The sequence below is a fragment of the Pseudozyma flocculosa genome (assembly GCF_000417875.1).
Source record: "Pseudozyma flocculosa PF-1 unplaced genomic scaffold scaffold00005, whole genome shotgun sequence".
Taxonomy (NCBI): Eukaryota; Fungi; Basidiomycota; class Ustilaginomycetes; order Ustilaginales; family Ustilaginaceae; genus Pseudozyma; species Pseudozyma flocculosa.
This window is the reverse complement of record NW_006920873.1, coordinates 103058-115233: the sequence shown is the minus strand read 5'-3', so window position 1 is coordinate 115233 and position 12176 is coordinate 103058. Positions and strand designations below refer to the sequence as shown.

Genomic DNA, 12176 nt, shown 5'->3' with positions numbered 1-12176 from the left:
TGCGCCATCGTCGTCGTCGTCGCAGCAGCAGCAGCATCGGCGTCAATTCGACTCGGACGCCGCCTCGGCGTCGTACGAGCAGGCCGACATTTTCCCGCAGTTCACGTCGTACGTGACCATGACGCGGGCCACGTCGTCGTACGTCAACTTTGGGCCGGACTCGAACCTCAACACGTCGGTGCCCGCGCCGCGGTCGCGCGCCGTCAACGACTCGGGCAACGGCCAGGCGCCGACCAACATCAACAACCCGGACTCGCCCGACCTGGGCTGGCTCGACACCATCGTGGGTGCGGTGCCGTACAAGAACGGCGACCTGGCCGCCTCGGTCGTGTGGATCCTCGCCACCATCTGCCTGATCCCGCTCCTGCTGATCCGCCTGCTGCGCCGCTCGAGCCTCATCAGCAGCGTGCTCTTCACCATCATCGTCTACATGGTGCTCATGATGGTCGGGTTCGGGATGCGCGCGCGCCTCTCGGACCAGACGCCCTCGACGGGCCTCATGATGGCCATGAGCATCATCCTCGCCGTCCTGCTGCCGCTGCTCCTCGAGCCCCTCATCGCGCTCCTCGGCCTCTATGCGGGCCAGAGCGGACGGCCGACGGGCGTGCCCACCGCCGCCGCCGTGCTGCGCGCGCTCAACCTCGTCGTCTTTATCCTCTTCCTCGTCGCCGCCGCCTACGACGCCTCGTGGATGAAACAGTGGGACGACGCGCTGCGCAACCGGTACACGGCCCAGGACCTGCCCTCGATCCAGCCGCCCGGAGTCGTCCGCATCGCCCCCGTCGTGGCGAGCATTGTCGAAATCATCCTCATCCTCGGCACCGCGCTCCTCATCCCCGTCGCCCGCGGCGACAACGGCAGCATGCGCCCCGGCGGCTACATTTTCCTCCTCCTCGTCCTCCTCTTTATCTCGTGCGTCTACCGCCTCCTCCAGACGCTCCACGCCACCTCGCGCCTCTCCGAGGAGAATGGCGGCAGCGGCTCCTCGTCCGACCTCCTCCCCTTCTTCTCGGGCGGCTCCTCGAGCTCCACCACCGACGACGAGCGCGTCGCAAACGGCCTCTCGCTCGCCCCGCAGGGAATGTACGGCCCCAAGTCCGAGGGCATCGCCTGGGAGCAGCTCCAGCTCACCATGGCCAGCCGCGGCAACCCGCAGACGCCCGTCATCTTCAACCTCGTCTACATCTTCCCCATGTGGCTCATGGTCTTCCTCCTCTTCTTTGCCCACGCCCCCGGCAAGAAGAAGGGGGGCGACGCAGACGGCGATGGCGGCGACGGCGCAACGGCCACCGCTACCGCCACCGCCTGAGGTGCCCCTTGTCCTCCCTGATCCCCCGCCCCCGTTTGTTCCATCCCGCCTAGCCCCCCTCCCCCTACCTGTCCTTCTTGTATCTATCCCCCTTTGCCCCTGTCTGTGTAGGTAGATAGACGGCGACGACGACGAACAATGTCGAAGCGACGAAGGCGTCCAAATATGAAGGCGTTGCAAGTGTTAGGCCGGCTCTCGATCGCTGCAGACAGGGGGCAGGCACCGTGGGCATTGTCATTCGTTTCATCTACTGCAAGCGGGCGTCCGCACCGGACGCCACGTCTATGTCTGCGCGCTGTTGGTGAACTTGCTCTTGGCCCTGATCCGCGCGCCGTACCGGTAAAAGAGGAACGGCAGCGGCACCATCAGCACATTGAGCCCGGCCAGAAGCGCGCTGGCGCCCACGACGCCCAGGCCGCTGTACATCTGCCCCGCAAACAGCGGAAAGGCGGCGGCCCAGCTGCTGCGGACAATCGAGTTGGCCGCCATGGCCGACGCCGCCACGGGGCGGTACGCGTCGACGGTAAAGGAAAAGATCGAGATGTAGGTCAGGCCTATTGCCAGGCCGATGAGGATGCTGGCGAGGATGGGCACGATCCAGGGCACCGAGGCGTAGCTGGTAAAAGCGAACGCGAACAGGCCGACGGGCATGATGAGCGCGCCCGCCATGGCGACGGGAAGCCGCGCCTCGGGAGGGGCGACGCCACCCCCAGCCTCTCGTGCGGCGGCGTACTTTCGCGCCCAGTACGGCATCGAGGCCAGCGCCACGAGCTGACCGAGGCCGATGCCAACGAAGCTGAGGCCCACTTCTTGCACGTTGAAGCCGTGCTGGCGGAAGACGATGGCTGTTTGAAAGAAGGGGGGGGCGATTCGGTCCAAGCAGGGCGAGGGAATAGATGGCGAGGCTTAGTCAGCCCATCGCTCTTCTTTGCTTCGCAGCATGTCACGACCTTTGACTGGCAGCGAGCGGCCAATACTCACGAAAGGCGATGAAGAGGAGGTAGAGCAGACCGAGCAGCAGCGCCGACCAGATGCACAGCAGAGCGAGCATGTACTCGTTGATTAGCAGCTCAAAGGGGCGGGTGCAGCTGGTGGCGATGGTGCGGACGACGCTCTTCTGGCCGATGTTGCGCTCGTGCTGGGCATAAAGCTTGTCGTCGCCCGTCTGCTTGCGCAGCCTGCGCGCACGCTTGGCGAGGATGATGGGCGCATACGTCTCGGGCGCGAAAAAGTAGATGGCGACCAGGGTGCACGCGGACCAAATGTTGATGACCCAAAACGACCACCGCCACTGCACGTTTTGGTTGATGAAGCCGCTGAGCAGGGAGCCGCTCGCCGGTCCCAGGAACGGGGAGAGGGTGAAGACGGCCATAGGGATGTAGAGGTCGCGCTGGTCAAAGCAGTCGCTGACGGAGCCGCCGGCGACCGAGAGCAGCGCCGAGCCTCCGAAGCCGGTGAGGAAGCGGAAGATGAAGAAGACGGCTGGGTTGTTGGCAAACGAGACGGGGAAGCCGAGCAGGAAAAAGGCCGAAAAGGAGCAGAGATAGATGGGGCGGCGACCGTAGAACTCGCTGAGGGGTGCGAGAAACATGGGACCGAGGCCGAGGCCGGCGACAAAGAGCGAGAGGCCGAGGATGGAGACGATCTTGCTGATTTTGAAGTCCTGCATGATGCCGTCGTAGGCGAGGCTGATGATGGACGAGGTGGACGTGACGCAGAATGAGGCGGCCGAGACGACGACGACGGTGCCCCACTTGCGCATCTTTGACCAGCCGAGCGGGTTGTCGGGGTCGGCCTCGGGCGGACCGTGTGCCCACGTTACGAGCTTGTCGTCGCCATGGAGGTGCTGCTGCTGCTTCTCGATGGCGGGCGTTGCCGGCGCGGTGGGCGAAGCCTCGAGGTCGCTGCTGGTGGCGGCGTCTGGGTGATGCGGGTCGTTGTGCTCTGCGGTGGGGGTGGAGGGGCCCGAGGTGGCGGCGAGCGAGACGCTCTGGTCGGAGCGGGACGTGGTGGGCCTCATGCCGGGCGTGTGATGTGGTGGGGTATGAAGCGGTCCGAGGGAGCCAGTGCCGGTCCGGGGAGGGAGCGTCGCGGCCACCAGTGGGTGCGGTGTGTGAGGGCGAGGGCGAGGGCGAGGGCGAGGGCGAGGGCGAGGGCGAGGGCGAGGGCGAGGGCGAGTGCGAAGGTGTGCAGATGCGGGTATGCTGAGTGTATGTGCGCGGTAGTCTATAGCATGCTGGGTGTCGTCGAGGGTCTAGGTAGGGAGGGGGATGGTGGTAGCTCGGAGGTAAGGGCGGTGAGGGGAAGGAAAGGTGCAAGCAAGCTCCATCATCATCGGAAGAGCCTAGCCTATGTATGTAGGGCCAGACCCGGCCCAGCACCAGCGCCTGCGCTCCACGGCAGGCGGGTTGGCTAAACCTGCCGGCGTGCCTGGCTGCGGGCCAAACGAGCTTCCGTCCGTTCGCCTTTTTGTGCCGGCCGCTTGCCGCCGCCGTCAACCGGCCAAAAAATCCAAATCTCGCGCCCCTCGCCTGGCCTGGCCTGCCTCCACAACACCTCCGGCAGCGCAGCGCAAACACCGAAGAAATTTCAAACCGCAACTTCGGAAGGCCTGCTTGCTTGCTTCAACCGGCGGCGCAGAAACGCACGGCAGGCTAGAGCCAGGGTGCAAGGCGGGCAGGCGGGCGGATTTTAGGCGGATCAGGGTTCTGCCGGGCTCGCCTCGTTGTCCTCATCGGCCTCTTGAGCGGCTCAGCCTCGGCCAGGTCCGACACCCACCCGCCCCGCCCTCCTCGGCTTGTCCACCCCGCGTCTTCGGCCCCCTTCCGACACCTCCTATCCCGCTCGCTTGCCCTCTTCAACGCAAAAGACAGAATTGATTGCAGCCTTTCCTGCTCTCCCCTGTCGCTGGAGAGCGGCGGCGACGAGCAGACAAAACGATGGATGGGTTCTACCGAGACTCGTAGACTGTCACCAGGACCAATAATGAAGGGATGCCCACCGCTCGAGGCTTCGGGCTGCATAGGAGTAACCGGACGGCGCTGCCTTGCTCTGCTGCTTCTTCTCTCTGCCTGCCTGGCGCGTTGCATCTCATCTCGATGCACGCCAATCGCCCCACGTCGTCGACTACCTCGGCATCTCGCCGACGCCAAGACGAAGCCGGCGGCGGCGGTGCTGCTGCTGCTGCTGCTGTTGTTGTTGGTGGTCGAACACCGACGGCAGACCCGGACCGGCATCGCCCTCTTTCGCCTTGGTCGGCTTGATCAAGACCTCGGACGCCCCCTCGCAGCCCATCGGTAGCGGCGACGGGATCTTGCCCACCTTCGTCGGGCTGCAGCCACGGAACAGGTCGCGCTCCTCGCTCGACTCGGTGGAGAGCCGCTTGAGCTTTAGCTTGGCGCCCACCCGGTCCAGCAGTCGCAACGAGCCTTCCCGATTGACGCCGCTCGTCTTCCTCGTCCTCGACGCAGCCGCTTTGGCGCTCGCAGGTCGTGCAGCCTCCGACGCGGTGCGCTCGTGTCGGCGCGGTACGTCTGCCGGACTCGGCGCCCTCGAACCATCTTCGACCTTGTGCCAACGCGGGGGAGACGGGGGATGTGGCGCCCGGCGCGGGTGGCAAAAGGCCTTTCGGTCCGTCGGCCAGTCCTCGTCGGTGCCGTCGCTGCTCTCGCTGTGCGATCCCTCTCGCGCCTTGAATCGATCACGGCTGCCCTGACCGTCCCCGTCAGTGAGGCCGAAAGGCCACTCGCTCGACGTCGGGCTAGGTGACGTCTTGGCGTCGTACTGCACGTCCAGGCATACAACGCCTGCGTTCGGGTCGCCCTGGCTGAGCGCGGCCTGCAATTTCGAGGGCGGCGGGCTCCCGTCCGCCGTCTTGAGCGGCTCGGTGTTTTGGGCTCGAGCGACGGATTGCTTGTACCACCGCGCAAACCCAGTCTCTGGGCCAGCCACGCATCGCTCAGGCTCGGCGCTGCGTAGCGTATCGTCGGAACGGGCGTGCCCGAGGTTGAGGATCGGAAGCGACCTGTGCGGCTGTCGATCCGCATCGGAATCGTCGGGCTCTAGCGGCGGGGCAGGCAGAGGCTGTTGCGCATATGGCGGGATCGCCAAAGGTGGTCGCCGGCGCCGGTTGCCCAGAGAGCCATTGCCAGATCCCGGTTTCGTTGACGCGATCGATCCGTCACTAGCGGTGGGATCGGTGTTCAGGAGGCTGGAAACGAGCTCCGAAAGCCTCTCAGAGGCGAGCCTGATTGGCCTTGGTCCGTCGAGCAGGGATTCTTCGTCGGACGTGGCTGGCAACTTGCCACCGTCGCCAACAGTCTGCGCGAGCGCCACGCCTACGCCCTCTCTTGCCGCCGCGACCGCCTCCTCTTCCACGATTCGCTCGTCCTCGCCGCTCCTCTCCTCCTCGGTGATTTGCTCGAGAGTCGCTACGTCCCTGCTTCGGATGGATGAGCGCAGCGGTTCCATCGAGTCGATGCTGTCGCCGGCGCTCGCCTTGCTGCTTGCAGCCGAGTTGCGGTCACCGTGGGGTATCGGTCGGACACGTGCGGCACCTGTGGGCGGCGAGGCATGGTCGCAGGCCTGCTCGGTGAGCGAAGCGTGTCGACAGTCTTCGAGCCTCAGCGCGTCCTTTCGACTTACCGTCGTCTGATCCTGGCAGCGGGTCTTTGAAAGACGAGCAGGCCGACCGCCAGCTCTCTCGCACGTATTCGCTGTGTCTGGTCTCGCTGCCACAGACCAGACCGCTTGCGTGCGCTGTCGAGGCGCTTCGGCAAAGGCATCGCGGCTTGGCATCATCGGCGGAGCCAGGAACCGACCCTGGTGCCAAGGGCGAGGAAGCTTGGCTATGCTCCGACGGCGGCCGTGTGGGCGTGTATGTGGCTTCGCCGCAGCGAGCATGGCCATTGACGCCGAGCAGAGCCAGCTCCGCTGCATCGAGGGCGCAGCGCGACTGCCTTACCCATGCTAGCGCCAGCGCCAGCGCCGATGCACAGTCGAGCTGTCCAAAGTCGCCTCGGAGCCGGTCCGAGGCGGGCGTCGAGGGGACGAGGCCGTCTGTACCGTGCAGAAAGGGACCGTCGGCCAACATCGTGCTCCTGCTTTGCCCGCAAAGCACGTTGGGTCCTTGAGAGGCTGTGTGGTAGGGGTGGCGGTCGGAACGAGAACCGGGGCTTGATGGGCGGTGTGCGACCGAGAACCCCTCCGTCGCGGCTCGAGGCTTTAGAGGACGCGAGGGGCGGCGATAGCACAGAGGAAGCCGGTGAAGGTAGAGCTGGAGAGAAGGAAAGGCAGAGGGGGGCTCGAGACCAGACGGTCCAAGAGAGCAGGCAGCGACGACTCGCGGGTCGTCTCTTGGTGCGAAGGCGCTCTGGGCTATGTATGTATGTGCCAGGTGCGAGCAAGCGGCCTCTCCGTGCCCCGAGCAGGGGCGACCACGACTCTAGGGGCGAAGAGAGCTTGCTTGAGCTGTAGGCCGGCTTCATCTGCGAGGCGGGAGCCGCAGAGCATGGTCAGGCGCCATCCTCTTGATTAGGCCGCGAGATGAGCTCTCGCCCCGACTTGCGGCGTTCTGCGGCGCCCAACGTTGAGCCTGACCTTTGCTGCAACGACCTTTGCTCGGAGAGGCCAAGGGCGAATGTCAGCGCTAGCGACTAGGCGGTTGTGGAGTCCTGCTACGGTGGCGGCGCGTCTCCGGCGCTGAGCGCTAAAGAAGTCTGACCTCTTGTTGGTTAGGTCGTGCAACGGGGCAGCCAGCATCGAGGAGGGGGCGCAGCGGGGCCGACCGGAGCGACGGTCGGGCGCGGTCCCGGTTCATCCTGCACGCCATCGATGGTGGTGCTCGCGAAAAGGGGATCGAGCGAGGCTTGGGTGGCATTTCATGGCGTTCCCATTGTGTGTGATTGGACCCGGCCGGCGAAGCTCAGACATGGTGGTGGGGACCGAGGATGAAGAAGTGGGGACAGAGGCGCAGCGAGGGGGTCAAGGCGTTGCGGCGGGCTGGCGCTGAGCTCGAGGCGCGCCCGGGGCCTCTTGGGCTGGCGCTCAGGCCAGGCCAGGCCAGGCCAAGCCAGGCCAGGCATACGCAGCGTTGGTCTATTCAATTGGGCAGGCCAGGCCAGCCCAACAAGGGCCAGGCGAGCCAAAACGGCTGGCGAGCGACCCAAGCTTGCTCGTCTATTCTCCTAGCCGGCCTTGCCCTCGACCTCCATCGTCGTCCTTCCACCCTGCTCCAACCCACTCGTCGGATCACCGACCCACCAAACTACAGGCCAGACAACCGGCGTCGACAAGCGCCTGCATCGCCCATCGCATACGCCGCTCGTCCATCGCCCTGCTACCCGGAGATCGGCCAGCACTGCACCACTACCGAACAGCGCCCGCTACCATCCCGACGCCTGCCGTCTCGCCCAAGCCCTCAAGGACAAAGCCTAGCTCTTTCTACCATTACTGATTCTCCCGTGGCTCTGGCTGTATTCTGCGCCCCCTTCGCGCTATCTGCTGCGGCACGCCGAAGTAGCAGCAGCAGCGAGAACCCCCCTCGCCTGCTCGACACCACTGTTCCTTGTGCTGGCCCATCATTGTGTCAACACCGTTCAACCACTCGATACCTACTCGCAGGCGCCGCACGCCTAGCGCCAGCCTCCACGACTCGCTCAACTGCCAGCTCAACCTCAACCTTGGCTCTCACCTGGCCTCCGCTTCCGACCCATCCTCCGGCTCCGAGGGCGCAGCTGGAGCTAACGGCGGGCGTGGCGCCGACACCGAATACGCAGGGGCCGCCGGCGTCGACTCGAACCAGAGCCCAGCACTCCGACAGGCTCTAGACGTGATTCGAAACATAGCAGCAGCTGGATCGGCGAACCCGCAGCACACCGGCTCGCAAGCGGCGACGACGACCTCCGCCATTCAGGGTGCTGGAGCGTCAGGTTGGGGGTCTGGTGCCGACGGCTTCGTCTTCCAGAGCAGCAGCAGCAGCAGCAACAAGGACAGCAGCAGCAGCTCGACTAACGAAGGCGCAGGGGCACCGAGCACCGCATCAGAACCCCCGACAGAGGAAGCCTCGCCCGCCATGAACGGTCAGGAAGGAGCTCAGCTGGCGCAGCAGCAACAGCAGCAGCAGCAACAACAACAACAGCAGCAGCAGCAGCAACAACAGGCTGCGGGGCAACAGCAAGGCCAGGCTGGAGGCGCGCTCGACTCTGTCAGCCTGGGCCAGCTTCGCAACTTTGTCAGCTTCCAGAAGCCTCGGGTGAGTGCCCGTCAACCGACTGCCCCGTCGGCGTCGAGTCTCGTGTGTGTGCTAGTCGCTGTGACCGAACCTGACGGAACGGCTCCCTCCTCGCTCACTCCCACTGCAATGCGGCACCAGGCGCGACGATACGACTTCCCCACGAACGCCGATTCGGACTCGATCCGCAACGAGATCGACGAGTACTACTCCTACGTCGAGGCGCCGCAGACGGTCGAGAACCGCCTGGCATGGGAGGAGTGGTGCTCGCTGCCGGCTCACGTGCGCAGCGGAGGCGTGCGAGGCGAGGCCAGCGCAAATGACGGCGCTGGCTACCCGCTCTCGGGTGAGCCGACCGAGCCCGGCAAGCTCGCCGAGGGTGGCGGGGCGCTCGGACTCGGCCTTGGCTTCGAGAGCGGGACCGCCCAAGGCGAGGCGAATGCCCATTCGGACGCCTCCCGGAGCAGGGGAGAACCAGTCTTGGGAGGTGAGCAGTGCACCGTCGACCAGCTTCTTGCCGGCCCTGCCATCCATTCTGGTGTGGTCGCATTGGCCGCTTCATTGGCAGAATGCTGACCCGCGCTGGTGCTCGCTCCTCGCTCCTCAACATTTCTATCTTCGATTTCAGAATGGACGACGCTGCCATCGTCGGCGCGCAGGAGGACGTTCCAGTCGCTGCTCGCCACCTTGGAGGTCCGCGATCCCGAGGCTCGCTTCCGCGCCTCGCGCGCACTCCTCTATCTCCTTCAGGGTGCGTTTGCCGACACGTCGGGGCCTGACCACCAGCTTCATTGGCTCCTCGAGAACGCCAGGATGGTCCGATCGCTCGGCGGCTTGGGCGAGATCTACTCGGCGTGCAAGATTGCCAGCTGGAAGCACGACTGGCTTAGCTCTCTGCCGGACCACATCGCTTCGAGTGAGGGCGACGCCTCTGCGGGCCCCGACGGCCCTCACCCCGCCCCCTTGCTCACGCCGGAGGCCAAGCTCGAATACCTCGAGGAGATCAACCTCGAACTCGCCCTCTACTTTGCCCAGCTCTACTCGCTCATCGAGGCGTCTCGCGGCGACGAGGAGTGGGGCGACGAGCTCATGAGCCTCGACCCTCCGCTGCCCATCTTCCTCTTCGGCCTGGTGGCTTCGCTGCGCGAAAAGAGCGCCAAGGGCTATCCTGTCAAGAAGCTGCTTCTGCTGCTTTGGAAGTCGCTGCTCTGCACCCTCGGAGGTGTCGTTGATGTGGACCGCTGCAAGCTCCTAGCCCGCGAGATCGAGGGCCTCGGCCCGGTCGAAAAGGAGCAGAAGCGAACCGTGCTCAAGGCCAACCCGCTCGACTTCCAGGACTTTCAGCAGGAGATCTCGGCCAAGTACCCTACTTTTGTGCCGCCGCCCAAGCACCCCAACGAGCTGCCCCTGGATAAGCTGGCCTCGGCCATCACTCCCATCCCCGCACGGAAGCCTTATGGCAGTTCCAGTGACGCTGGCCAGCGGATCGACCCGAGGACCGGTCAGCCTATTCCGCAGACAGCGGGGCAGGGTCAGGCCGGCCAGATGGGCGCCTTCCCAGGCACGCCGGCGCCCTCGCCACCGCCCTCGCCGAAACCCAACAAGCAAAAGTATCAGACGGACCAGACCCGGCCGTTTGTCTTTCCCTACAGCCGCGCCGTCCAGGGCAACCGGCTGGTCCCCAGCAGCATCGACGAGGCCAGCCGGCTCTTCAAGGAGAACATGCATGTCAGCCTCGAGCTGTGGCAAATGTGGCGGATCCGGGAACAGGCTATCCAGGAGGAGAGCGGCGTCGGCAGCGCCGCCGACGGCTCCCGCATCGGCCTCGGTGTGCAGTCGGGCGGCCGAGGCGGGCGCAAGCCGTCCTCGGACGGGTTCGGCGGCGCTGGTGCTTCATCGTCGCAGGGAAGCAAGAGCCCGACGGGCACCGAGCCGCCCTTTTTCGCCGCGCCGCAGAGCAGCTCGTTCAAGGTCAAGGGGGAGGCGACCATGGAGCACCTGCTCGAGATTGAAGAGGAGATCGAGGCCGAGCTGGTGGCGGTCGAAAACGACCACATGCTGGCTGCGCTCGACAACCCGCGGCACACTGAGCTGCTGTCGAAGCTGCAGCAGAAGCGCGCCGATGTGCGGCGCCTGCAGCGGGTCGACATGCTCTACCGCGCTGTGCTGCCGCAGCTGCAGAGCTCGGTGATTGTGCTGCTCAAGCTGCTGCTGGCCACCGTCACGGCCATCAACACCAACAGCGCCCACGCGGCCGCCATCGCCGACGGCACCCCGATCGAGGATGCGCCGCCGCCCACGCTCGAGGACGTCGACGTGGCGCGGCACCGCGAGATCCTCACCAAGGCCGTCAGCGCCATCCTGCTGCTCTCGCTCAAGTGGTTCAAGGCGAGCCACGTGATGAAGTTCAACTACCTCTCCCAGGTGCTCGTCGACTCCAACGCGCTGCTCCTCATCCTCAAGATCTTTGGCCTGCAGGAGGTGGCGCATGCGGTCAAGACCAAGAACGAGGTCGACACCTTCTGCTTCTTCAACTACTGCTACCTCAACGGCGGCCGCGAGGAGAGGGGCGTCCGCGCAGAGGACTCGCTGCTTTCGCGCCAGAACATTATCGGGCCCGTCACCGTCAACCCGGGCACCACCAGCCCGCCGCCGGGCAGGCTGACAATGACCGCCGACGGCACCGAGGTCGAGGTCGTCTCCGACTACTCGTGGCGCAACTTTTTCTCGAGCATCAACTTTACCCGCATCCTCCAGAAGCTGACCAAGCGCAAGGTGCACCGCATCCTGCTGCTGGTGCAGTACAAGAGCTCGGCCATCCTCAAGCGGTCGCTCAAGGTGCCGCATCCGGGCCTCGAGCTCTACGTGCTCAAGGTCATCAAGAGCCAGATCCCCTTTTGCGGACGCAAGTGGCGCCAGTCCAACATGCGCGTCATCACCTCCATCTACCTCAACTGCCGCCCGGACCTGCGCGACGAGTGGCTCTCGGGCTCCGACATCGAGGCCGACGTCGAGGATTCGCTGCCGCAGGAGCAGGCGCTGCGGTCGCTCGTCAAATTCTACAACGCCACCCGATTCGACCAGGGCAAGGGCGCTGCCGGGCTCGCCGGCCACGGCCACCGACGTTCGATCAGCACCGGCATGGCCAACGCCAACCTCTCGGACCAGGTGCCTGGCGCCAACGGCAACAGCAGCAACAACAACGGCAACGGCGAAGGCGGCCCTGACCCGTCGCAGGCCATGTCGCCGGGCAGCCGCAACGGCACCATCAGCTTCTTTGAGAGCGACGTGCTGCCCCCGCTGCGACGGACGCACCAGAGCAGCGCGCCCGGCGGCTACATCCCCGACGACGTCGTCGAGGGCTACCTGGACACGTACGAGGACGTGCTGGGCGAGGTGTTTGGCGACAGCGTCCACGTCGCCGACGGCGAGGGCGGCGCCAACGGCAGCGGCTGGAGCAGCGGCAAGTGGGGCCTCACCCAGGAGGGCTCCAGCACCGCCTGGGCACGCCTCGGCGAGATCCTGGGCGATGCCGACGCCATGAGCGATGCCGAGTCGATGGGCTCGATGGCGGGCGACGCGGGCTCGGGCGGATCCCCGCGCGTCGGGCGGGATGGGCAGGAGCTCGATGACGAC

At 65.6% G+C, this 12176-nt stretch overlaps 4 protein-coding genes across 4 annotated transcripts in view; 2 read left to right on the top strand and 2 right to left on the bottom strand.

Annotated features, from left to right (window-relative positions):
- The window catches only part of PFL1_01877 (uncharacterized protein), a gene marked incomplete at both ends in the record, with an annotated part of 2114 nt that extends 805 nt beyond the window's left edge, over positions 1-1309 (top strand). The window contains one exon of the mRNA XM_007879389.1: positions 26-1309. Coding sequence (XP_007877580.1) covers positions 26-1309 — 1284 coding nt within the window. The remainder of the gene's footprint in view (positions 1-25) is intronic.
- A 282-nt stretch (positions 1310-1591) lies between these two features.
- On the bottom strand, positions 1592-3329 carry PFL1_01876 (uncharacterized protein; the record flags this gene model as incomplete). Its single annotated transcript, XM_007879388.1, has 2 exons — positions 1592-2154; positions 2291-3329. The coding sequence occupies 2 exons, from the start codon at positions 3327-3329 to the stop codon at positions 1592-1594; spliced, it is 1602 nt and encodes a 533-aa protein (XP_007877579.1).
- A 1106-nt stretch (positions 3330-4435) lies between these two features.
- On the bottom strand, positions 4436-6401 carry PFL1_01875 (uncharacterized protein; the record flags this gene model as incomplete). Its single annotated transcript, XM_007879387.1, has 2 exons — positions 4436-5865; positions 5954-6401. 2 exons carry the CDS (start codon positions 6399-6401, stop codon positions 4436-4438), a joined length of 1878 nt encoding a protein of 625 aa, XP_007877578.1.
- A 1980-nt stretch (positions 6402-8381) lies between these two features.
- Positions 8382-12176, top strand: part of PFL1_01874 (uncharacterized protein) — a gene marked incomplete at both ends in the record, with an annotated part of 4272 nt that continues 477 nt past the window's right edge. The window contains 3 exons of the mRNA XM_007879386.1: positions 8382-8561; positions 8682-9027; positions 9169-12094. Of these exons, the coding sequence (XP_007877577.1) occupies positions 8382-8561; positions 8682-9027; positions 9169-12094 (3452 nt within the window). The remainder of the gene's footprint in view (positions 8562-8681; positions 9028-9168; positions 12095-12176) is intronic.